Source organism: Hyperolius riggenbachi, chromosome 2, assembly GCF_040937935.1.
Source record: "Hyperolius riggenbachi isolate aHypRig1 chromosome 2, aHypRig1.pri, whole genome shotgun sequence".
Taxonomy (NCBI): Eukaryota; Metazoa; Chordata; class Amphibia; order Anura; family Hyperoliidae; genus Hyperolius; species Hyperolius riggenbachi.
In genome coordinates, this window is record NC_090647.1 from 233,000,345 (window position 1) to 233,026,678 (window position 26,334).

The following is a 26,334-nucleotide window of genomic DNA, read 5'->3' on the forward strand; positions in this document are numbered from 1 at the left end:
TGATACACAAAGTGCAATGCACCATTCTCCATGTGTACTGCAGCTGTGTAGTATATGGCCAAAGGTCCTCCAGGTGGCCAGAAAGCAATTTAGGCATAGTTCACACTTAAAGTGAACCGAGCATCATTTTTAACACCCAGTGCAGCTCTATAGCAAATTAAAAATGCATTCTAAAAATGTGATTTATTATTAAAAAAAACCTTTTGTTTTACCTCATCTTTTTACATTTAAGGGTTAAAATACACACTTCTTGCGTCCATGAAAGGACCTGAAACAAAGGGGCCCAAATACTGCTTGGGGGGTGTTAGGGAAGCCTTATTTCATTGCCCCGGGCCCTATTGAACCTAGAACCTGTCCTGCATGAGATTTAAGCTAGAATTCAGTTCACTTCCACTAGACAGGATCCCATGGTTATCACAAGATCATCTTCACTAGTTAATTACACTTTAAGCAGATATGTACAAGAGATTATGTGAACGGCGCCACAACAAATGCTGGCACTTTATAAATCAATAACAACACACTTCCTGCACAAATATATTGCGTTAGAAGATTATTAAACATAACATAACACAAAACATGGCATGCAGTCCAAACTTAAAAAAAGGTCTTCTACTGAACTATTCATATTTGTCTGCTCAATAATGCAGCACCTTCAGTTCTTTAACATGCAGGAAAAGCAAAGTAACCATCTACAATACTGCAAGTAAGATCATGCAACACAAGATATTCATTGAGTTGTGCGAGGATCCATGGAACCTTAGTTTTCATCATGGTTCACTGGAGTTGATTTGTAAGCTTTACTTTCCATGCAACTTAATAATCATGACTTTAAATAGAATTCTTACACCAAAAAAACGTCAGTAAATATGCTACTTTAATCCTTAGTCAAAACCCTAACCCTAAACCTTAAAGGACTTCCAATGTGAGAAGGGTTAAACAGATTTTACTCACCTGTGGCTTCCTCCAGACCTTAGCAGGAGTCTCAGTTCCTCACCGCAGCCCGGGTCCTCCGGGTTGTCCCGCTGGCCGCCCATAAAGATCACAACCCCGTGGGCAGGTCGGCTCTTTTGCGCCTGCATAGGCATTCGTGCCCGCACGTCCATGTCATCTGGCGCGAATGGCCGCGCTGGCACAGAAGAGCCGACCCACCAGCGGTGACGTAATCTGTACGGGCGGCTGCTGCAGAAATAGATAGAGAGCATAGAGAGCGTACTTCTCTTGCACAGACTGGACTGCGATACAGAAGGCGAAGGACGGTGGCAAGAGAGCGATCCATGCACATGGGGCTGGAGGAAGCCCCAGGTATGTATAAAACTTTTATTTTATATTGTCTCTGATTTCCTTTAACCACAAATGCTACATTTTACTAGTGATGAGCCAAAATGTGCAAATCAAATCTAGTATCTGCTCTATTTATTATTATTTATTGTATTTATAAAGCGCTACTATTTAATCAGTAGCTGTGCTAATAATTTAGTGATATTATTTTGCTAGCTCCAAATTATGGGTAACGCTAATTAGTGGTTAGGAGACTTTTCCACCTTAATCTTGCAGCTCAGATATAATTTTCATCTGTCTATCACCTTAAACTTCATCTTCAAACCTAAAACTCAACAAGTTTGGGTGGAAGTAAACATCGGTATGCTAAAAATAGCAGCTGTTGCTAAATCCAGTATCTTGAACTGTTAGTGTGTCTAATGGTGGGCATACATGGTGCGATCCGATGGCTCGATTAGCCGCCGGATCGACTCCCGCCGTGTCCCCGCGCGCCCGCTCGTGTGCCCGAATCGATTACCACTCGTCCCCGTCTGCGCCGCTTATCTTCCGTTCGATTCCCTGCCATTGTCCGCGGGTGGGAATCGAGCGGGGAATCGATCCATTCGTGATCAGACCTGTCGGATATTATCAATCGAGCCCATCAGCGGCTCGATTGATAAGAAAGAAACGCACCGTGTATGCCCACCATAAGTGGCCCAGATACTGTTATTTCAAGATTTTGGATCCAGAGAGGACTTCCAGCTGGATGAGTACAGGTATGTACTCACCCATACTCACCTTCAGCAAACGTTATGTTCAACTTCATTACACTGGATGAACAGTCTTAATTACGGTGAACCAGTCCTTGTTAACCCCCTTTGCATTAATTCTTTCCAGATTTTAGGGTCTAAAAGAGGTGCAATTTTTTTTGCACCCTTTCAGACCCTAAAACCTGGAAAAAAATCATGATGCCAGGGAGAACTGCAGCAGTTTCACAATCACTCACCTACATGGCTCCAGCGCTGCAGTTATGCCTCCATCCTCTGGATTGGTGCTGCAACTCTACAGTGAGATTGTCGGCTGTCGTCATGACGACAGCCGGCGATTTCACCAGGAGGAAGCAGAGCCCCGGAGGAGAGAAAGAACAATGGCGGCAGACGTCGGGATCTCCCGGGAGGTATGTAGAAACGTCCGCTGCACGCATTGCTCTGCACACAGCTTCTGACGGCTTCCCTGAGCACAGGTCCGGATTACCGCTCTGAGCTGCAGTTTTCTCCCCCGACCCTAGCTCGGGATTACTGCCAAGGAGGTTAAAGAGTTCTGAGCTACCTTGCTCTAGTATGACTAAGACCCTATCAAAATGGTTAAATTTAGCAGCAGGTGCAATTTTAAGCTAGAATCTAACAATTATTACTGCTGATATGTCACAGGTGATTGTTTGCACCAAAATATGACTTTACAGAAAATTTTGCAGAAATATCACTTGTGCCACTTTTATATACTATTGATGTAGCGTATCACACAATTCTGGGTTGTTCTCATCAGCTACAATAAGTGACTGTACAAGGAACTTAAATACTGAACTGTCTATCAATACTTAGGAAAGAATTAACATGCGAGTGGGAAGTTATGGGCGATAATATAGCTAATCAAACAAAATGTTGGCTCCCTCTCAACTGATTTGTCTTTTCACATCTTGAGTCCAAAATATTGAACGTTCCATATCAATTTGCATCCCCAATAGTTTTGGATACCTAAAATCAGCATTATAGCAAAATGAAGAAAATCCTTAGAAGATACTTATAGCTTACCAGGAGTGAAAGTCAAGTTGGTGATTAGCTTCCATGTTGGGGATTCATTACAAAATTCTTGCAAACTTGGCTATTTGAGTCTTCAGCTGAACTGCAATTTGTGCTCTACTCTTTAGGGCTGACTTATAAGGAAAGGCGCAAATAAAATAAAAGCAAAAATTGAAAAGGTGCCCAGTAAAACCAATCAAGCTGAACTGTGATTCTGATTGGTTCTTAAGAACTACAACTTCATTTTCCCATCTCTCTTGATAAAATTAACTTCTAGAGTACAACCTAAAGGTGTGCTGGTGTTTGACTCTTAAGCAGGTGGAAATTCTACATGGAATGGCCTAATAAGGTACATGTCAAAACAAAGAGGGAAAAGAAATGAAGGCTGTTGCTCTCAGATTCTTATGAAGCTTGTATTTGACATCCAATAAGTATGGGTAAAGTGAAAATATATTCCAAAAAAGCCTAGCTCAGTTTCAATTTTATTTCCTGGCTTTTCAGCTAGTGTATTTTGCATGTTGCTCCTTGCAACTTGGGTTATGGCATCTTATCAGCCAAAATGTAAAGTATAAAATCTAATTTCTGGCAAAGACTTAATAAGCCAATCCAGTGACAGTATTAGCTGTGCAAATAATACCCTCCATTAGTTCTTATGCTTTATATCTATGGTGGGATTTTGATGTAATCACTGTGTCAAAACAATATCCACTTTCTGTAGAGTTATGGAGGTGGTGTAGTCAATCTTAAATAGTGCATGCATCTATAATTCCTTGATGGCATCAAGCAGAAAATAGAAACTGGAGAGTTATACCCCATGATCCTGAAGATACCAATAGTGTTATAAGTAACTACGATGTTAAACATGAAGATGGATTTTGAGAGCTCCTTATTTACAACCAATATCTAGTATTTCACAGACCAATATATTTGAATAGTCTGCTACAAGGGAATTTAACACACAAGAACCCTTTGGACAAAGCATTTGGAGCAGCAGCCAAAGATCCATGAGGAATGAGAGAGCCCAGGATAGCACGTATAATACAAACAAAAGGTAAGGGTCCCCTGGACTTTGGAGGACTTGATTAAAAATTCTAAATGGTTTGGAGAAGACTACTTACTTTCTGGTTTATTATGTTTCCTGATAAAAAATAAACTTTGTAGTTATCAGTCTGAAATGAATAAAGAAAACAACTTTGAATAGCTGACAAGGTGTGGAATATGAAGTGTTGGAACCTACAGAATGACCAATTTCCTACACAAGTTGCATAAACCACTTACTAAAAAAAGAAGTTTGCAGTGATACGTTAAATATTTCATCTCATAGACCTTGACCACGGGAGCTTTTAATGATGAATCATTTACTGATGAAAAATAACAACCTGTACTTTAAGTACACTGTTTAAGTAAGTTATGCAAAAACCATTGTCACTTTTTTAATTCTAGACATACACTTGAAAGTTGGGGCAGGTGCAAATAAAAACATGAACTTATGGATAAAATGAAATGTGGTTTAAATAGCACAAATCAAGGCGGCAGCAGCAGCAGAAACAGCAATAGCGCAAAAATAAAAAGTACTCACGCAGAATCTACTGGCCAGAAGTTGATCAGAGTAACAGGACTGAAAGACAAAAATGAGGAGGTGAAGAAAAAGTAGAGCAGAGAAAGAAAAAATGGGATGAGCTTTATGACATTAACATGAATGCGAATAAAAGCAGCCAATGAAAAAAAAAAATATATAAATATAATTAAAGTTCAGAAATACAAGCTGAAACTGTGTACTCGATAAAAAGAACAATTAGGCAATAAAGCAAAATTCACTGCATTCATTTAAAATTGATATTAATATTTCGTGCAGTTTAAGGGGGTGTTTCAAATTTATGACTTTAGAAATTAAACCAGATGTGTCTTTAGGTTCCCAACTGGTGACCTTTTTGCTTTATTGAATTTGAACAGCAGCTTGCATCAAAAACAAAACCAGCCACCAAGCCGATACTGTACTGGATATCAGTGGAAGCAAAGACCTTGGAGATGGACCATAGATTGAAAGAGCTTATTGGATACCTGTCTAATAATTGAATTGATTTGAGAAGTTGATTTCTCTATTTCAAAAGTTTTTTTAAATTTTTTATTTTTTATTTTAACAAGGAAGGCATATAGGAACCCAAGAACTGATCATTCGCAATCATACAATATAGGCCGTCAGGTTACGAGAACAAAGTTGATCTTTCAATCTATTGAGTTCACCAATAAATGGTATCCACCTTAGAGCAACGTTTTTGCTTATATGCTAGTCAGCTTTACTTTGCTCGAGAGGTACATCATATAAAATTTTGAACAAAATGTCAATATTTTACATAACGACCAACAGGATTCGAGCACTCTTTATCCCCCTGAATGCCAAAGAATATAGTGACTTTTGCTTTTGATGAGGGTCAGTATTGCCATCTTGTCCCTTTAATTACTAACACGTGAATTATAAACGTTTTTAGGCTAGTTAGATGCAGTTTAGGCTCTCATAATGTGTAAATAGACCCAGAACCAGCATGATTTCGAGTTGTCAGTAATTAAAGGGGCGATGTGGCAACCCTGATATGAGTAACATGGCTACACTCAGCAACACTTTATTGAGAGGACATCCACCACCTTCAAGGTTCATAGAACCCTACAGGTAGTAAGCTTGTATATGTACACAGCAGCAAACTGTATAAGGGGAAATATTAATCGAACTAACAGAACATGGTATTCTTTATACTGTGTTCTGACATATGTGAAATCCCACTTTAGTTGGCAGTGAGATCCATTGGGTTTAGCTGGGGTGTGCTTATGCTTTGAAAGGGGAGATACAGGGATGCTAGGCTTCAGTGCACCTTTATACACAGAATTGTATGAATGAATAGCTCCTACAGGTAACACATGAGCATAACTATTGCACCAGGCTTTATATGTACACATGTATGGGCAGAAGTGAGGCTGGTATGTATATCCGAATGGCTTTTTGTAGCTCAGCCTGAAACAAGAGTTGACAGAATAGCGACAAGAATGTATTGGGTAATATAACAAAATGATTACTGTTTAGGACCTTAGGCAGGTGCACTTTAATGGGCTAACAATGATATGCAGTGTCCTACTTTCCTGTAATACACGATTAAAAATCTTGTATACAGCTGGATATTTGGCAGTGGCTTTGTGTTACGGCGTGCATGAACCTTAGGAGACCATGAAAGCAACAGGACAGATGAAACTCCATTAGCTTAGAATCTTGCTACCAACAGGAAGTTTTATAACTATTCATGTTAACTGCTATTTTTCTGGCAGATGGGAGAATGAACACTTTCTGATTTGCACCTGCCGTGTGAATGATAACACCATGAATAGATGTCCTTAGATAATAGATGGTTCAATTGAAATCAATCATTTTTCTTACACTGTACTAGCTTTTTCTCGTCTTTGAAAAGAGCTGTACAGATTTAGTATGTCAAAGCTATTTAAACACACCTAAAAATATAAAACCCAGTACAGGAGGCAAAGGCTTAGGATTTTATCAATACTGCCATCACCTCCATTACTGTGGTTGTTCTACTTGTCCTATGCCGCTATTCCATTTCCAATGTCCTCAGGCAACCCCCAACAATCTTAAGAACATACTAAACAAATACTAAATAAACATGTTAATTTACACATCTCAGTACATTCAAGAACATTTAGACAATGGGAAAGCAGTGATACCCCAGGCTTATCATTAATCACTGTGCAACATGTACCATCTGCTCACATGCATGGTGTAGACCAGCTCATGAGAGGGCAGATCCTTCTCCACCATGTTCTTATACAAGACACCAGTAATCAAAGAATGCCATGTGACCCGAGAGCACCTCACAAGAAAGAGGAAGGGAGCTGTGCAGTTCCAACCAGCCTACAAATGTACTATACAGTGAAATACACAACAAACAGGGTTCCATCAACACAAGAAGTACAATTCATGTTTGGTGAATAGGCTTAGGCACCCTGTTGAGATAATGGGCTCTGTACACATTTATAAACAGGCAACACCAACATGTCAAATAATATTACAGTTTTGAAGTACGTTTGAAATGTTATAAAGGTTTCAATATTAATGAACAACATTAAAATGATTTTTAATCCGGTTTAAATACTTACTTGTCCGCACACCTTCTTTCCAGGCAGGTGATCACTCCACCTCCCTCTCAGGACAAGCTATTTTTTTTTAATCGCTGCCAGGGCTCTTGCCACACCCACCTCCCCATGAAAACACCAGGACAAGTAAGTATTTAACTCCAGGAACCCCCCAATATGATCTCATTCAAGCTCTTTCAATTTAACCTAAAGGACTGCCAGGCAACTGATATGTAAATAAACAAAGCACACATTCTTATGTATATGTGTGCTCACTTCACCAATTCCTGAAAAGAAAAAAACAACAAACAAGAAAAACCAAGACCCAATGTGTATATAGTTAATATCCACATATGGCCAATTCTAGTCCATCAATTAATTTTGTGTCCATGGATCGCAGAAACAGTCACCAAGCATATGATGAATATTCCAGTTTCTTTCAAGACACTGCGCTCCCATGTATCCAAATCCTTCCTCTGTGCAGCAATTTTACTCAAGAAAAAAAAATAAAAGGAAACAAGACCATAGCATAATACTGTATGAAAATCTTTTTCCCACCGCACCCAGTGCTGAATGACAGATTTCCTTGTGTGTACTTCCACCAGATGAATAAGTATCACAGGTCCTCACCATATATCATATAAGCTGAAGGTAAGTACTCCATTCTCCTCCTTGACCTTTCAGCAGCTTTTGACACAGTAGATCATCCCCTCAGTCCACTGAGGCGCTACACCTGCTATTGCTGAAATTCTGTCTTGTCCCCATGTTTATTGCCTGATGAAGCGGGCTGGGCCTGCGAAACGCGTTGCACTGTTTTGGGGTACTAGTTAATAAATGTGATTGCTACTATTCAGACAGTCTTTCGTGTCTGCTTTATGGAGGTAAGTCCACCGCTTCCTCCCAGCAAATTTTAAAGTTTTTATCCACTTTTATCCTGCTGGCGCCTCTGTTCTCCTACTGCTATCGTCATAGCGTAAAACCATACATTTATTTAAAAATGTAAAATTAGTGCACTCATGTTCCAGAGTAAAAAGAGAGCATATCTTAGTACAAAGTTTTCCAAGCCGACTCTGCACGCCTGTAGCTCCGCCCGTACATGCATACTCATCAGGGGCTGGAGACGCCTTTTAATGCTGTCTGTGACCTGGCAGCCATGATATATGGTAAGGACCTGTGATACTTATTCATCTGGTGGAAGTACACTTGGAAATCTGTCATTCAGCACAGGATGCGGTGGGAAAAAGATTTTCATACAGTATTATGCTATGTCGTTTCCTTTTTTTTCTCGAGTAAAATTGCGGCACAGAGGAAGAATTTGGATACATGGGAGCGCAGTGTCTTGAAAGAAACTGAAATAAACAAAGCAGCCTCCATATCCCACTCACTTCAGTTGTACTTTAAAAGTATTACAGACACTGGATCAGGACACTATTTAAAAGGAAGTAAATATGTCAGCTTCCATATGCCTCTCACTGTAAGTTCCCCTTGAGCTTAGAAAATATAAAAATAGTCAATGAGATGCCAATTATTCTGAGCTGATGCTTAGAAGTGGACCCATTGAATGCAGAAGCTGCTACGTTTGAACAGTTTGCAATCTGCACAAATTTTCATAAAACCAGTATATCAAAATCAACTCATAAGTATTAGCATCTCACTGACCATCCCTGTTAAGATGTCCATCACCAGTACAATTTTGTTCATCAGAAGCGATCTTCCAACCCACGTTTTACGATCGTAAGTAATCTTAAGGTAATTATGCATTGTTCCCATAAATGTGTCAATTAGGGCATTTTCTCTCTTCAGATACAATCGAAAAAAATCCAACTTTCCCATGTATTAAATCTTCTGTTTCCTATCGAACAAAAAAATCGTTTTGCATTGATTTTCACCTCACACTATGTAGTTTTCTGTACAATTCGATCATAAAAAGTACGTTGAAAGATCGCATCTGATGAAAAAACTGTACAGTTAATGGGTACCTTAACCACTTCGTCCACAGGTCAGTAGATATACGTCCTCTGGGACTTCATCTAAGCCACAGGTCAGTAGATATATACGTCTTGTAGCAGAAGCCATGCTGTTCAGGATTGGGCTTGCTCCTGTGCACATTTTTGGATACTATCCGATGCAGGACTAATTGGTGAATGGGAATATAAGTTTCCTGAGCTAATGAGATTGATTTTTACTATTAAAAATACTTGTATTTTCTCATTTCATAGTGAAAAACACACTCTGTAGCATTATTTCAGAATCAAATATCTTCACCATAAATTGTGACATGAACATAATCTAAGTTTTGTGATAAGCAGTAAGAATAGCCAAACACAATTTGTGTTTTTTATCTACAGTAGCACTTTTTATTTTTAAACTGGAATTTGTAAAACTGAGAAATACATGTTTTTTCTATTTTTTCTTTGTTTTCCAATTAAAATTCATAGAAAACAAAATTGTTTGAGGGGAAAAAAATGGCATACAATGAAAGCCTAGTTTGTCTCGAAAAAAACAATATGTATTTCATTTCTGTGTCATAAGTGGGGATAAAGTTATTTCTGATTAAATAGGGACATAGCTAAACTGTCAAAACTGCTCTGGTCAATAAGTTGAAGACAAGGTCTGGATGTGAAGTGGTTAAAGGACTTCCGAGGCCAAAACTAAGAAAATTACACTGTACCTTTTTTCTAGCCGAATCCACGGAGGACGCCCTGCGCGTCCTCCGCTCCGTTCTGCCGTCAGTGTCGGCCTATTCGTTCCCCCAGGGCAAGCCCCGACCCCACCGAACGGGTCGCATAGATGCCACCCCTAAGATGGCCGCCACCTTGATCCGCGGCTGCGCAGTACGCTTTGCCGCGATTGCGACTGCGCAGCCTTTAGCCCGCCTCCCGCCGCACGCTTCAGGAGGATGCCGGGACCCATACGCGGCGAGAGGCAGGCTAAAGGCTGCGCAGTCGCAATCGCGGCAAAGCGTACTGCGCAGCCGCGGATCAAGGCGGCGGCCATCTTAGGGGTGGCATTAATGCGACCCGTTCGGTGGGGTCGGGGCTTGCCCTGGGGGAACGAATAGGCCGACACTGACGGCAGAACGGAGCGGAGGACGCGCAGGGCGTCCTCCGTGGATTCGGCTAGAAAAAAGGTACAGTGTAATTTTCTTAGTTTTGGCCTCGGAAGTCCTTTAAAGAGGAACTGTCTTGAAAATCTTAAAATTTAAAACACGTACAAATAAGAAGTACATTTGTAATAGAGTAAAATGAGCCATACAGTTACTTTTCTCCTATGTTGCTGTCACAGTAGGTAGTAGAAATCTGACATTACCATCAAGGTTTTGGGTTAGTACATCTCTTCATGGGGAAATCTCAGCATGGCCTTTATTCTTTATAAAGACACTCCCTGAAAAAGATTTATACAAAGATGCTGGCCAACCTCCCTGCTCGCTGCACACTTTTTTGGCAGTTGGACTGAGCAACTGCCATTCACAAAGTGCTTTTAAAAATAAAGAAAACCCTGAGAACTCCCCATGAGAAGATGAGCTAGTCTAAAATCTGTTGGTAAAGTCAGATTTCTACTACTTACTGTAAGTGACAGCAACATAGGAGAAAAGTAATTTGTGGCTCATTTTACTCTGGAAGAAACATACTTCGTATTTATATGTGTACATGTATTTTAAATTTTAAGATTTTTGCAACAGAGTTCCTTCAACCTCCTTGCCGGTCCAATTCCCGCCAGCAAGGGGGCAGCGCAGCACTTTTTTAAAAAAAAAATTTCTTCAAATCATGTAGCGAGCCCAGGGCTCGCTACATGATAGCCGCTGAGCGGCGGCATCCCCCCACCCACTCCGATTGCCTCCGGCGATCAGAGTAAGCAGGAAATCCCGTTCAGAACGGGATTTCCTGCAGGGCTTCCCCGGTCGCCATGGCGGCGGGGCAGGATGACATCATGGACGTCAGAGGGAATCCCGATCCACCCCTCAGTGCTGCCTGGCACTGATTGGCCAGGCTGCGCAGGGGTCTGGGGGCGGCTCGGCGCGGCAGGTAGTGGCGAATTGGCGGCAATCGCGTACCACACGCAGCTAGCAAAGTGCTAGCTGCGTGTAGGAAAAAAAAATATGCAAATCGGCCCAGCGGGGCCTGAGAAATCCTCCTGCGCAGGCTACCCCGAGCTGAGCTCGGGATAACCGGCAAGGAGGTTAAGGGAGATAGAAGTCTTTGGGTCAGTGGCTTGGTGGAAGCAATAACTGCAAACAATAACAGCACTGTCTAATTGAGGCAGGTAACACACTTGACTTTCAGTTTTCCGCACAAGTTTTTCTGCATACTTTTTCTGCACACCATGGGCTTGATTCACAAAGCGGTGCTAACTGTTAGCACGCCTGTGAAAACCCCCTTAGCACGTCTAAACAAGCTTTTCGCGCATAAAACTTTACGCGCGCAAAACTTTATGCGCATAAAACTTTACGCGCGTACTGCACAGAGCGCTCCGCGCGAAGTGCCCATTAAAGCCTATGGGACTTAGCGCGCGTTAAACTTTGCACGCGTAAAACTTTGCGCGCGCAAAGTTAGCGCGCGATCTGATTGAGAAATCCGGTGCTAACCTACTTAGCACCCTGGTTAGCGCGTCTAAAGACTTTGGACGTGCTAAGTAGGTTAGCACTGCTTTGTGAATCAAGCCCCAAGTGTGTTTCCATGCAGCAAAACACGTGCATTTTTTCACAGCAGCTGATGTAATTGATAGAGAAAACTGCCAAAATGTGCAGAGTCATCATGGAGAATGTCAGTTTTTTTTCTGCGCGCGAACAACTCAGTAAGTGTGTACTAGCACATTGATTATCATGAGTTCTCAGTTTTTCTGTGCAGAAAACACGCACGAAAACAGTCAAGTGTGTTCGCAGCCTGAACCATTTTACTTTTTCTCCAAGTAAAAAACACTCAATAGGAGTCAATTCAGGCAAAGGGGAAGCAAAGTAATGTCTTGCTGAGGATTCCATCAACTAGCATTACTGACAGCGAAGCACTATATGTAAAGAAATGCTGTTCTCGCCTCAATTTCATAAATATAAATTTAACTTTAATTCTTTAGCAAGATTTGTTAACGCATCTGGATACCTGCCTATTCATATCGATTAGTTCCCTGTCCCCCACTTCTTCCGCCACATGTGGTTTGAGAGATAAAGAGCATTTGTCAGTAACGTTTCTGCACCCCTTAAAGCGAGACAGAGATAAATGAGCTTTGCTCATAAACCCCTGAGTGCAGGTTTTGATTCTTTTATGCCAATAAATGTTTTATTCATTTTCACCTGTTTTATAGAATCAATTCGTATTTACCGTACATTGTTTTCACTTGAAAGGACTGGTAGCATTAAATCTGTATTTGGTTCATGTAAAAGAGCAGTTCATTAAACATTTATGGTTATAGATAAAGATTTAGGGTCTGTTTAAACATTCATTGTGATATGTGCTTTTTGAAACTCTAGATAACCACTTGAGGACTGCAGGGCTAAACCCCCCTAGTGACCAGGCAATTTTTAGCTAAATTGGCCACTGCAGCTTTAAGGCCAAGCTGCAGGGCCGCACAATTCAGCACACAAGTGATCCCCCCCCCTTTTCTCAACACCAACAGAGCTCTCTGTTGGTGGGGTCTGATCGCTCCCCCCATGTTTATTTTTTTTTTAATAAATATTATTGTTTTGATTTGTTTAAAAAAAAAAACCTGTTACTTTAAATTTCTACCCTCCCTCCCCCCCCCCCCCCCCCCACAGCCAGCCAATTATGGCGATCGGCTGTCATAGGCTTCTGCCTATGAGAGACGATCACTCTCTTGTCCCCCATGGGGACAGCCGTGTCACACAGCTGTCCCCAGTGCAGCGCTGCTGCTCATCGCAGCACTGCACCTAGTAAATAGACGGCGTGATCGCCGTCTAACAGTCTCCCGAGCGGCAATAGCCGCTCGGAGACTGAAGGCGGGGCGGAGCTCCGCCCTCCGAGCATGAGATGCGCGCGCACCATGCACGCGATCTCATGCAAAACAGAGCCCCAGGACTTTACGCCAATTGGCGTTAGGCGGTCCTGGGGCTGCCGCCGCGGCCACGCCTACTGGCGTGACGCGGGCGGCAGGAGGTTAAGGACAACTGAAGTGAGAAGAATATGGAGGCAGCCATATTTATTTCCTTTTCAGTAATACCAGTTGCCTGGCAGCCCTGCTGATCCTCTGCCTCTAATACTGAGGCTTTTGACATTAATGTCAGATCTGACAAGATTAGCTGCCTGCTTATTCCTGCTGTGCTTCAGACATTACTGCTGCCAAATAGGCCAGCAGGGCTGCCGGGCAACTGGTATAGCTTAAAAGTAAATAAATACGATGGCCTCCAAATACCTCTCACTACAGTTGTCCTTTAAGTATATTGCTGTGTTTTTGTACTTATCCATTCCTACAAATAGCACTATAAGAAAAAAAATACACAGTAAATTCAAAATATTTTCAACCCATCCCCTCCAACCACCACCACCTCCATTACTGTTCTGTGTTCCTTAACGTAATTTGGTGTCCTAAGCTCCCAAACTGTTCAAATTGTTGTAAAACATACCCTGAAAAAGGATCTTTGAACTCTTGTTGGAACTCTGTGTTGGTCCCACTAACCCAATGACAATACTATCCCTTGATGTTCATATAAAAACAGCAGCAGAGACCAGCATTTACTATCTCAATAATCCTGTTCAGTACATGCCTACATTGGGGTGAAAGCTTAAAATGTTTCAGGAGGGATCAGCAAGCTGTTTTTTTAATTCTGTAAAAACTGTAATACAAAAGGTGCTAAACGTGATAAAACAGACAAATGGTGTAACATTGGTTTTGTGTTGGCAACGTGCGCTGTTCACAAAACCACATGTTGCAGAGTGTTAGCGTTACCTACTCTGCTACAATGCACAGATGTGTGCAGGCCCATAGAAAAGAATCAGGTACTTAGAGCAGTGTGTGTTGTGCTTTAGCTGTGCGTTAAAATTCAACACAATGCACATAGTGTAAATTGGCCCTTCAGTGCTAATCATGATAAACATGTTTTAATTTGAAGGAAAACCACTTTCCCACACTCTTCCTGTGTAGTAATCACTTTGAATTGCACTATAAAATGCTTATGGTAAGCCTCTTCTAGCATATAACCGCTCATAATGGAGAAAAGGCTGCACTTAGCAAACAGAAATGCCACGGCACTCTCTTATATTATGTTTTTCCAGCAGTTTTACTCTCTCTCTAAGTGAATATATATCTTGTATCCTTTAGTCACATTATTTAATATATTTTAAGCACCCACCTTTCACTTCTGCAGCTGTTCGTACTACTTTGACACAGAACTATAGTAACATAAAGAAAGCAACCTAGCTTTAACTTATAGCCATTCCAGAGAACTTGCTGTAAGCATTCCCTCTTAAAATGAGCATTGTAAAGATTTTGTCAGTATAAATGATGATAATTTTTAAGTCCTCTTGATCCACAGTATGCTAAGGACATCTGTAAACTCAGGCACAATGACAATGGGCTGTTTTCTGATTTAACAGCAGCAAACAGCCACACCTTTAGCTGACCATACATTATACAATGTGATTGTACAATATTTTTCCAAACATACAATATCTGTGTTGTATAAGGGTCCGACTTAGCAAAGGACATTCAGTCTGTTTCTCCCCACATCACACAGAGAGGTCATTCAGCATTGGGCTGTTTCAGAAATAGGACTTATTCAAATGGATGTTTAGTGGCTCATTTTCTTAGTGATGAGGGACTTTCTCACAAACACAAGCCAGCATTAATTTATTTTTTATACAAACTTGTTACAGGGGCATAACTACAAACCACAGGGGACCATTTGAACTTTGTTAGGCCCCTTACATGTTTACACCCCCTTTCATTGTGGTGAAGCAGCTAAAGTACAAGGGGCACATCTGCCAGGAATTATAACAAGTTTGGGCAACATGATGCACCCCCCCCCCCCAAAAAAAAAGCATGACCACAACAACACCTGCTCTCGAGGTGTAGCCCCTATACCAGAAGGAAGGGTCGAGAAGATGGGGAACACCCACAACCTGTTGCTGCAGGAGCTGCCCCCCCCCCCCTATATTTGCATCTTGGATCACACATTTTCTTGAAAATGCCTCCTAAACATTGTCCACAGAACACTTTTCTTTAGATTTTTTTTTCTTTGACATCACAGGACATGTGATCCCTCCTTAAAAAAAACAAAAAAAAAACACAATACTATCTACTAGGTGACAGCTAGGTAATGCAGGTAGTGGTAATTAGGCAATACATGCTACCCAGTCATTGGTAGTGACAGTAAAATTGCCATGTGCTGCCTGTGCATGGAAATCTCACCACAGGTTTGTGAATCAGGATCAATATGAGGTGAAATCGGTTTGGCGGCAGTAGTTTTTACTTGGAGAGCTACAGTTCATTAGACAGTCTATGATCAAAATGGATGGCCTCATTTTAAAAGGCTTTTTAAAATATTATTATTGTTATGACACAAAGCTCGGTCGCTTTATCCCACTTTAGTTGTATTTTAGTATTGTGTTTTATGAGGTAGTAAATGTCACTACAGACTTTAGGCACACATCAGCTTGTGTTTCTACAGCCAGAATAAAACCAAAAAAGATGGCATGAACTAAATAATAAGAAAAAATAAACTGGGATAACAGTGATGGCCTGGACATTGCAGGCTAGTGGAGGGTACTCACGTTTCCATGTTGTCTCCTTCTAGGACAGTCTGAACAGGCAAATAACCCATTCTTGGGTGCTTGGCAAAGTATCTTTTTGTCCTGAATTTATTCTTCAAAACCTTTGCAAAGTCGCGTACATCTTCTCCGGATGTAGTCTGAAAGGAGACAGATAAATCCCTTTGAGAATGTGAAACTTGATGGCATAAATTAAACAGTAAAGTAAAAAGGCGCAGTTCTGCTTTGAGAAGAAAACAGCAGCTGAGATGTAGCAGTGTCAAAAAAGAAAACAAATCCTGCAACAGATTTTACATTTGGTGTGTCATTCTCCTTGAGAAAAGCAGCATTCAGGTATTAAAGGTTTTACAGGAGACACAAATTGGCACCTGCCTTTATTTAGTGTCTTAAAACAATGAGATTTAGCATTTCTGATCCCTTTTATATTTAGCTTTTAAGTTCAAAGTGAAAATCAGTGAATGGCTGCAGTTTATTGTAAGCCAAAAACATCAACTGAAACAAAGAGCTTGGCATCAACTATAATTTTCAGCTATTAATTTCAAATCCAGCTAAGGTGGTTTTGCTCATGTTAACAGCTCCATCGGCTCTTATAGGGCAAAAAGCTATAATTTAATATAATGGATAAGGAGAAATACAGCACAATGTTTTAAGCGTATCCGGATAAAAGTCATGAAGTGTAATGCTAGGCAATACTGAGCAAAGCCTAACAACCTTATTCATCTTGTCACAGGTACTGGGCTGGGCTGCATGAGCTTAAAGTGTACATGTGCTTACAATTAAGTGTACTTAATAAAACAAAGATCAATAATGCAATGCACTTACAAAGCGGAGTTTGCTTGTATTCTTAAATAAATACTTGTCTCTGCCAAAGTTTACAATACAAAATGGGCTAGAAGAAGTCTGTATATCATACTCACTGTTTGCAGATTGTTAATGAGCCTAGTGAGTCCATATTACCCCGTGGAAGTGCTAGGGATAGCTTCAAAGGGCATTATTCAAGCAGACATCAGCAAAGACTGCAGCTTGGTAACCATCAGTAAAAGTACGATGTAATGGGTTATTCTATGCATACTACATGGTCTTAAAATCATGTAAAATAAATAATGCAAGTACACTGCATTATTGATCAGGGCCTGATTTTACAGCATACTTATACTCATCTTGCTTACTTGCCTTTGCTGGCAAGTAAGCAGAATATTTATAGGTAAATTGCAAGAAACCTGTCAGAAATTCCCACTAATGATCTGCACTGTTGTGCAATGTGCAATTGCACTGCCAAACTTACTTTTGTGCACTTTCCCAGTCAGTATTAGTATTATTTATTGGTTTTATATAGAGCCAACATATTACCCCGAGCTGGACAATAAATACATACAATGGTACAAAGGATGGTAGACGTAACATAACCAGGTTACAAAGTAATATAAGGCAAACGCGGTACAAAATGCATAATCATGTGATTTGGGGCTGGCTTGGTAGGTTAAATAATTCAAGTACGAGGCAGCCATGGAAAAGGTGCACAATGATGAAGGCACACAATCATGTCGAATACACTAGGGAGGGCAGAACCTTGCCAAAGGCTTACAATCTAAAGGTGGCCACTAATGATCCAATTTCTGGCAAAAAATCGTTAGAGTGATCAGATAATTCTGATCGTAAGAAAAATCGTTCACTACATCATCAATGAACCAATCTGCTTCCCACCCTACCACAACCAACAAGAAAATCCAAAATTTGGTTTGACGAAAATTGAATCGGTCGACTATTTTTATAATCATTCGCAATCGATTGGCACAACAACGGAGATTCTTTACAACCAATCAGATCAGAATTTCTGATCGCTAGAATGTTTTTTCACTAGAAATTGGAATGTTCGTGGCCACAGTAAGGAGAGAAGGGATGGACATACTAGGTCGAAATGAATTGGGTCAAAATCAAAACAGAAAACATCACTCGTGGATTATGTTAAATGGCTACATGTTGTGTTGACTGCATTAATTACACTACCTTCTTTCTGCTGTGTGAACAAGTCCTCACTGCTTGTGATTAGTGCGGTAAAATCACTGGACAATTCCGCAATTTAGAGCGATCACGGTCAGTGCTTTACTAAGCACTGTACCGTGATAGCTCCAGAATTGCGGCAAAATGCTGCATGGAACAGATTTTGCAATTAGCGTTAACCACAAAATTCCCGCGATCGGCGCCAGTCGCGACAATGAGAACAATGCCATAGGGTAATATAACACTAGTGCTTTAAAAAGTGTTAGCACTTTAGCAATTAGCAGGAATCACCTGCTAATCGCTCAGGTGTGAATGGGCCCTAAGGGAATTAAGTTCAGTTATCGATAAACTTCTTTCTCTTATCTTATCTTATGTGACTCTCTTTCAAATGGGATAGTTCCAATAGAGTGCCCTACAGCCCACATTTTCCCACTATTTAAAAAAGTAAAAAATTAGATGCAGGAAATTATAGACCTTAAAGTGGTCTGAAACACTGACATAACATTCAATAAAAATGTGTTTTCCTACTTTTTATTACTCATACAGTTATCATATTTGCTTTTGTGCACACGTAATATTGTCTATCTACAAATTACAAGCTTCCAAAGTGAAGTTTATCTTGCCCTGAAACCTGCCATTGCATTTTATTATTTTTCTATTATAACTGCTTTTTATTATATATGAAAATGAGCTATTCTGAACTCTGTGTGTGCCTGAAGCAAAGACAGCTTTTCAGAGAGTGTTTGTTTACATTCCAGTGTTGATACATTTGTGTTTAACAAGAAAAAAAGATACTGTTCTCTCCAGTTTGGATGCGGATTTGAAGCTGAAAAGCAGGACAAAATGCTTTGTTTAACCATTTCAGTGATGTTCTGCTAGAATGTTTTTTCTGGTATAGTAGCTTTAAATATGTAAAGAATCTTTTAGAGGTAAGTAGAAATGCTGACTTTCAGACCACTTTAACATCAGTTGTGTGCAAACCATTCGAGGGGTTCCTAAGAGAAGCAATACAGTACAAGACTTCATAGCGGATAATCTTATTTCTCAGCATCAGCATGGGTTTACTAAGGACAGGTCTTGTTTGACTAACATGCTCAGCTTTTATGAGGCGGTGAATGCTAGTGTGGATATTGGGAATGCTTTAGATGTGATATACTTGTACTTTGCAAAGGCCTTCAATACTGTTCCCCACAACAGTCTGGTGCAAAAGTTGAGAATGCAAGGATGGGGAAGAATTCTGTGTGCATTGATTTGGAACTGGCTAATAGAAAACAAAGAGTTGTGGCCAATGCATCATATTCAAAATGTGTGACTGTTAGCAGTGGGTTTCCACAGGGGTCAGTACTGGGTCCAGTGCTCCTCAATTTACTAATGAATGACCTAGTAGATGAAGTAGAAAGTAATGTTGCTACAAAATAAGTACCTTATTTTCTGGTTGAACTGTATGGATGCATGTCTTTTTTCAACCCAAATAACTATGTAACTATGAAATTGGATTATTATTGGACACCTTTAAGCTAGGTACACATGCTAGATGACACTCGGCTGAGGATGCCATTAAGGACAGTCTCAGCCAAGAATCTAGCTTGTGTACAGGAGTTCCCAAGATATCCTAAAGATCTGGCATGTTGGATCTTTAGCAACAAGGATGCCTAATTGATCCCTGAGTGCATTGTTTTCCTCCTCCTCATCATCCTGCCCACAGAAAGCTACTCTGTCACGTGCTGTGCATCATACCTCCACCCCACTCCACCGCAACAGACACGTTGATAGGCTCTAGGTTAGCTATGCATCTGTACAGCAGTTGGTCTCAAGTCGCCCAAAGGATAGAGTCTCAGTCCCTGAGTTGCACACATTTGCCACCTAATAGCACATAAACATATATTCTCCACTGATAGCTCACTTCTTGGCTGTTCCCCAGCTTTTGAAAATAACCTCCTGTACCTCAAAACCTAAATGCCTATTCATTAAAATACCAATGGTATAGAGCAATATCTGGACTTACAGGAGTGCAATATTCCACCATCGGATAGTGCATTTTGTGACCTTTTGCTACACGGCCAGAAAAGAAGCAGCTTTGGCAGATGTCATAGTTAAAGTGCTTTAAACTTCGGTACCTACAGACAGAATACAACAACAAAAGAGAAAAAAGGGAACAAATAAAACTTGCATTATTTCTAGGCAGATTTAAAAGAACATGTACAGTAGATATTTGAAGCTTAAGATATCAGAGGTGACACTAACACCTCTCACATTTTTGTAAATATTTTATTATGATTTAAATGGGACAACATTGAAGATAGGATATGTTGATACAATGTAGTCAGTGTACAGCTTGTATAACCATGTAAATTTGCTGTCTTATCAAAATAACAACACACAACTATTAGGGCCCATTCACACTAGAGCGTTTTGCCGCAATTTTGGCAAAACGCTCAAACGCTAGCGCTTTTTAAAAGAGCTAATGTAATGAAACCCTATGGGCCTGTTTTTACTTGGGCGATTTGCGCCAATTGCTGCAAATTGCCCAAAAATGCAAAAAAACACAAACGCGTCGCCTGCACCATTTTCAGGTTCCCAGCGATTGCATTTCAGTGCTATAGAAGCGCTAAACGCAATCGCAGCAAAATCGCCACAATGTTCAGCGATTTTACCGTGAAATCGCGGAAAAATCACTCCTGCAAAACACCAGCAAAAATACTGGCAACGAAAGTTAGTATATCCCTAAATGAAGGATGTCAAAATTCTACCCAAAGGCTATCATTCATAAAAGTGTTGTCGGTAACTAAAATCCGTGCGGGAAAATATTTCAGCCTTCTGGGTGGTCATTCATAAAAATGTTTCTAGTTGCGATAGGAGTGCGGAGATATCCCGCTGTAGGCTGTCGGTAGGCATGCGGAAACAGGAGAAGCTGGCCGAGTCCCTCCATGCGGTGTTCTCTCTGCTGCTGCTTGGGAGGTCTGTCCCATTCACTTACATGTACTCCGCATGCTTATCGCTACATCCAGGGGAGCGGTAATCCCCGTCCGCATACCACCTGCGTTAGTTTTTATGAATTGACATTTTGTTACATTCCGCATAAAATCACCGCAGAATGCGGTGATTTATCACTCTGCTCCGGAATGTCAGCTCCGCATGCGGAAACAGCCTTTATGAATACACATTTTGCTCAGTGCTCGGTAAAGTCGGCGGTTTTTAGCATTTCCGCATGCGGGAATGCTTTATGAATGATAGCCAAAGTGTCAAAATTTATTGTACCCACGAATATTTTCCAGCACTGCCTTAACTCTCTTGGGCATGGAGTTTACTAGAGTTTCACAGTTTGCCACTGGAATCCTCTTCCACTCCTCCTTGATAATGCAACACCCTTTTTACACAGATGGCTCTGGTGCCCTTTTCAAATGATAACGCTGGACTGTCAAAGTATATCAGCTATGCTAATACTACATGCCCTTAACCACTTCAGCCCGCAGGTGTTTTCACCTTCAAGACATAAGCAATTTTTCCCCCATCAGCGCTCCTCCCATTCATTCGCCAATAACTTTATCACTACTCCTTACACGTAAATGATCTATATCTTGTTTTTTTCGCCACAAATTAAGCTTTTTGTGGGTGATACTTGTTTTACGTAATTACTTTATTTTCTATGCATTTTACTGGCAAATAAAAAAAAAAAAAACAAAGAAAAAAGGAAACCATTCCATCCCTTATAGTTTTAAAATAAGCAATGCTACTATAAATAAAACCAACACATTTTATTTGCCCAGGAGTCCCGCCTATCACAATGTTTAAATTATGCTCCTAGTACAATGTATTGTAACAAGCGAGGCGAGGAGCACCAGTGTAGAAAAAGGTGTGCCTGGACCCCCTGCCTCTCTACCTCTCGGGGCATACAGAGTCAAAAACACAAAAATGGGTCGGCACCACCAACATTTTTATAGCTCTTTATTGATACATAGGTCGACCTATGTATCAATAAAGAGCTATAAATATTTTGGTGGTGCCAACCCATTTTTGTTTTTTTGACCTAGTACAATGTATGGCATAGATATATTAATTGGAAATAAAGGTGTATTTTTTATGTTTTGGTCCATCAATTGTAAGCCCTTATGTACTTAAATAACAGTAATATACCCTCATGACATACATATTAAAAAAAAGCTAGCAACTATTTATGGAATTTTTTTCTGTTCTTTTTTTCATCTGTTTGCTTGGTAACTGGGGTGGGGTTTTTTGGAAGAGATTAATTATATTATTTTTTAAAATTAAAACTCTGTGGTGTGTGTAGTTTAACTTTTTGCCACTAGATGGCGATAGCAACACTCCCTGGTTTACTAAGAAGTTTTTTTTACATTCATTCCTGTTCTTTATTATGAATGGACATAGCCCCTGATCGGGGTCATGTCCTTTCAGTACAGGCACTGCAACTGGTTCGAGGAAGCCTTGCTTCCCTTCCCCAAAACGCTGACACAGAAATATCGCCGCTTGGTGCGGCACCCGCCACTTAAACACTGGACTAGAATCCTCGTCCAGTTAGTCTTTAGCATGCATGTGCACCTGCCACTTAAACACTAGAAAAGAATACTGGTCCACTTAGCCTTTAGCGGCGCCTAACGAATACTCGTCCAGAAAGGCTTAAAGGACTACTGTAGGGGGGTAGGGGAAAAAAAAAAGAGCTGAACTTACCCGGGGCTTCTAATGGTCCCCCCACAGACATTCAGTGCCCGCGCAGCCACCCACCGATGCTCTGGTCCCCGCCTCCGGTTCACTTCCGGAATTTTGAGACTTTAAAGTCGGAAAACCACTGCACCTGTGTGGCCACGTCCTCACTCCCACTAACATCACCGGGAGCATACTGCGCAGTCGCAGACCGTACCGGGCATGCGCTGTACACTCCCGGTGACGTCAGCAGGAGCGAGGAGGTGGACGTGCAGTGGTTTTCAGACTTTAAAGTCGCAAATTACGAAAGTACACCGGAGGCGGGGACCAGAGAATTGGGGAGTGGCTACTTGGGTACAGAACATCTGCGGGGGACCATTAGAAGCCCCATTTAAGTTCAACTCTTGTTTGCTTCCACTACAATCCACACAAAATATTCACTATTTTGATCAAGTCAAATACCGGTTATATCTTTTCAATATTGGCCTAGACCATTGTATGGTCTTGGCCATTGTGCTGCAGCTCAGTCTCAGAATGTTGCCAATCTTATTATAGCTGAGGCCATCTTTATGTACAGTAATAGTTTTTTTTTTTTTTTTTAAGATCCTTAGAGAATTCTTTGTCATGAGGTGCCATGTTAAACTTACAGTGACCAGCATGAAAGAGTATGAGAGAGAACACCAAAATTTAACACACCTGCTCCCCATTCACAACTGAGACTGTGTAATGCTAACGAGTTACATAATCCTGAAGAGAAAAAAGTGGAATCGGGCAGTATTTTGACATTCTCTACTCAGGGATGTACTCCCTTTTGCTGCTAGCGGATATGACTTTTTTTCAACACAAAGAAAGTGTATTGAAGCACGATAACAGAATAATTGACAATGCCACAATCTTAAAAATATCACATAGGTATACAGTGAAGACTTTCCGTGGCCAAGTTACAGCAATCAATGAGTATTGATTAGTGATACAATAGTGATCGTATGTCACAGATAAGACATTAATGGCTGTCTGTTGAGTTATTCTGATGAAGCAGCAAAATTACATGCTTAAACAAGCTGCACACTGACTATGTTACATTGTATAAAAATGTCAAATCTTCAGCATAGCCCCATGAAAAGATATAATAAAATATTTACAAAAAAATGTGAGATATGTACTCATTTTTATGAAATACTATATATACTTACACACATTTGACTGATTATTTTAGCAAAGTCTATTTGAGTCCCAGAAAATGTTTACTAGTCGCAACTGGCACATCACAAAAGATTCCAACTGAAAATCTCCATTTTGGAAGGGACGTTTTACCAGAAAAGTGATGAATGGGTGTTTGGAGAAAGGGGGTGCTGTTCTTGACTCTTCTCCATTGGAGCCGGCATCTTTCACCACTTTCTAACGGTCAAAAACAATTTCACCATCTACAAAGCGGCAATCATGATGATCTAATTACAAAGAGGTGGAAGGAGCTTCATTCCAAATAATATGTTGCGGAAACCTCAATGAGGAAGCTCAGGAGGCAACAACTATATACAATGTATTAAAAAAAAGACTTCTCAACAAGTGCTTTACCAATTTGCAAAAAAGTAGTATTTAGAAAGTACGTCAAACTTTAATTTCAGCAGCCCAAGTGGGAGAACAGTCCAGTGATTTCAAATATGACAATACAGTACACATACACATTAAAAAATGGTACATGATAGGAGGATTGTTGTAGGTATAATGAGCAGCTGGCTGTCTCATACATCACACACTCCTGGTTACATTCAAACGCACCTGCCTTTCATTTTTCAGATTAGGGAAAGTTTGTGAAACTGTGAAAAGTCTTAAGCCCAATCTACACGATATGATTCTTTGATATGATTAAATTCGACATGTCCAATCGGGATTCGATTCACCATTGTTTTGCAATGGCAAATCAAATTAAATTGAATCCCGATCGGACATGTCAGATTTAATCGGATCGTAAATAAATCGTAATCGAATCGCACAAAGAATCGTATCGTGTAGATTGGGCTTTACAGACTACTTAATTCTTTTAGATCAAAAGTGAAAAAAGAGACGGCACACCACTGGCTGCAATCAAGGTGCTGTGTATTGGCGAACAAGTCACACTACATGTTACGGAGGAACCACCTCCTTAATTCTTTTAGATCCTGGATATTCAAGAGGTAACGTTATGTCATTGAACTGCAAAGCATGGACCTTGGCCAGTTCCAGGATAGGATTGATCACTTGTGCATTATATTGAGTATGCAATGCATTGGCTCACAGAGGCTCTCACCACTCTGTGCTGTTCTGTCTGAACAGGTACCTTTCTAAATAAAATGTTTGTGGTAAAGAGCTTATTGGGAAGCTTTATAAATATGGCAATTGCCACTTACTACCGATAGATAGCCACAAAAGTGGCAATCTCAGAGAACAGGCAAACCATTTTAAAAACGGGACAATTATTTAAGCAGATTGCCACTTTTAAAAATATATTGATCAGCTGATTGTCAGAAAAGTGCCATTATTTCTGCAGGAATGTGGGCCTTTATCTGGCAATGAGCTGGTCAATACCATCATGAATAGACCCCCTAATTAATATTAGCACAAGTAAAATGTAATTTCCTTCCTCACACAAAATCTCCACTTTCAAATAACTTCATATTACAAAGATCTCTCATTATATATTCACTCTCTCTCATTCAGATGCCACTCACAGAACCCTTCAAAAAATCGAAAATAATGATACATAATTAGAAGAAAAAAAAAAACAAGTAAAAATGCCAAATTTTATTTGTGTATCTCTACGAGTTCTTCTACAGCAGATTCTAAAAAAATAAAATAAAGATAGTTCTGTAGTTTTATCACCAGTACTGCTCTATTCTAGGTGATGCAATGCTTCCTCTTATGCTGGGAATACACAGGTCAATTCTGGTGCTCAATTCTGCGCCCGATCGATTTGCCCGCTCAATTCTCTTCTGCTCATTTTTTCTTATCTTTTTTCAATTCACTTCAATGACAAATCGAGCAGCAAAACGATCGAACGGTGATCGGTGATCTATCAAGCCATCTTATCAGCTCTTATCAGCTCAGAATCGAGCTGTGTATTCCCAGCATCAAACTACCCTGTTGACAAGTCATGGCAATGAATCTTGGTTGCATATACGGAAAGGTGATTTCTGTCCATTACGGGTTTTTAAAGTGGACCTAAACTCAGAATGTCCTCTCTGCTCTAAAAGATACACAACAGCATAATAACCTTTAAACAAACAACATTTCTTTGGTACAATTGATACAAATCCTAAAATAAATCTGCACAGTTTCTACTTCCTGATTCATGGAAGCAGACATATTGTCAACAGCCTGTGCTTTCAAATGAACTCATCTGCCATCTCTGCCGTGGCAGTCATGTGACACAGGGGAAATAGCAGATTACAACTGGTGATTAGACACAAATGAGGGGGAATTAAAGAGACACTGAAGCGAGACTAAATCTCGCTTCAGCTCTCGTATATAGCAGGGGCATGTGTGCCCCTGCTAAAACGCCGCTATCCCGCGGCTTAACGGGGGTCCCTTCACCCCCAACCCACCCCCCGCAAAAGTTGGTCGCAGACTTGGTCGCTACATTTCTCTTCCTGGAGGCAGGGCTAAAGGCTGCAGCCCTGCCTCCCAGCGCGTCTATCAGCGGCGCATCGCCACCTCACCCCCGCCCCTCTCAGTGAAGGAAGACTGAGAGGGGCGGGGGAGAGGCAGAGATACGCGTCTGACAGACG

General features: G+C 40.7%; 1 protein-coding gene across 19 annotated transcripts in view; it reads right to left on the reverse strand.

Moving 5' to 3' along the window:
- DMD (dystrophin) overlaps positions 1-26,334 on the reverse strand; it is a 3,066,377-nt gene that overhangs the window by 91,897 nt on the left and 2,948,146 nt on the right. For all 19 annotated transcript variants that reach the window (XM_068268325.1, XM_068268327.1, XM_068268324.1 and 16 more), the window contains 3 exons: positions 19,917-20,028; positions 15,914-16,050; positions 4,639-4,677 (listed from right to left, as the gene is read on the reverse strand). In XM_068268325.1, the coding sequence (XP_068124426.1) occupies positions 4,639-4,677; positions 15,914-16,050; positions 19,917-20,028 (288 nt within the window). The remainder of the gene's footprint in view (positions 1-4,638; positions 4,678-15,913; positions 16,051-19,916; positions 20,029-26,334) is intronic.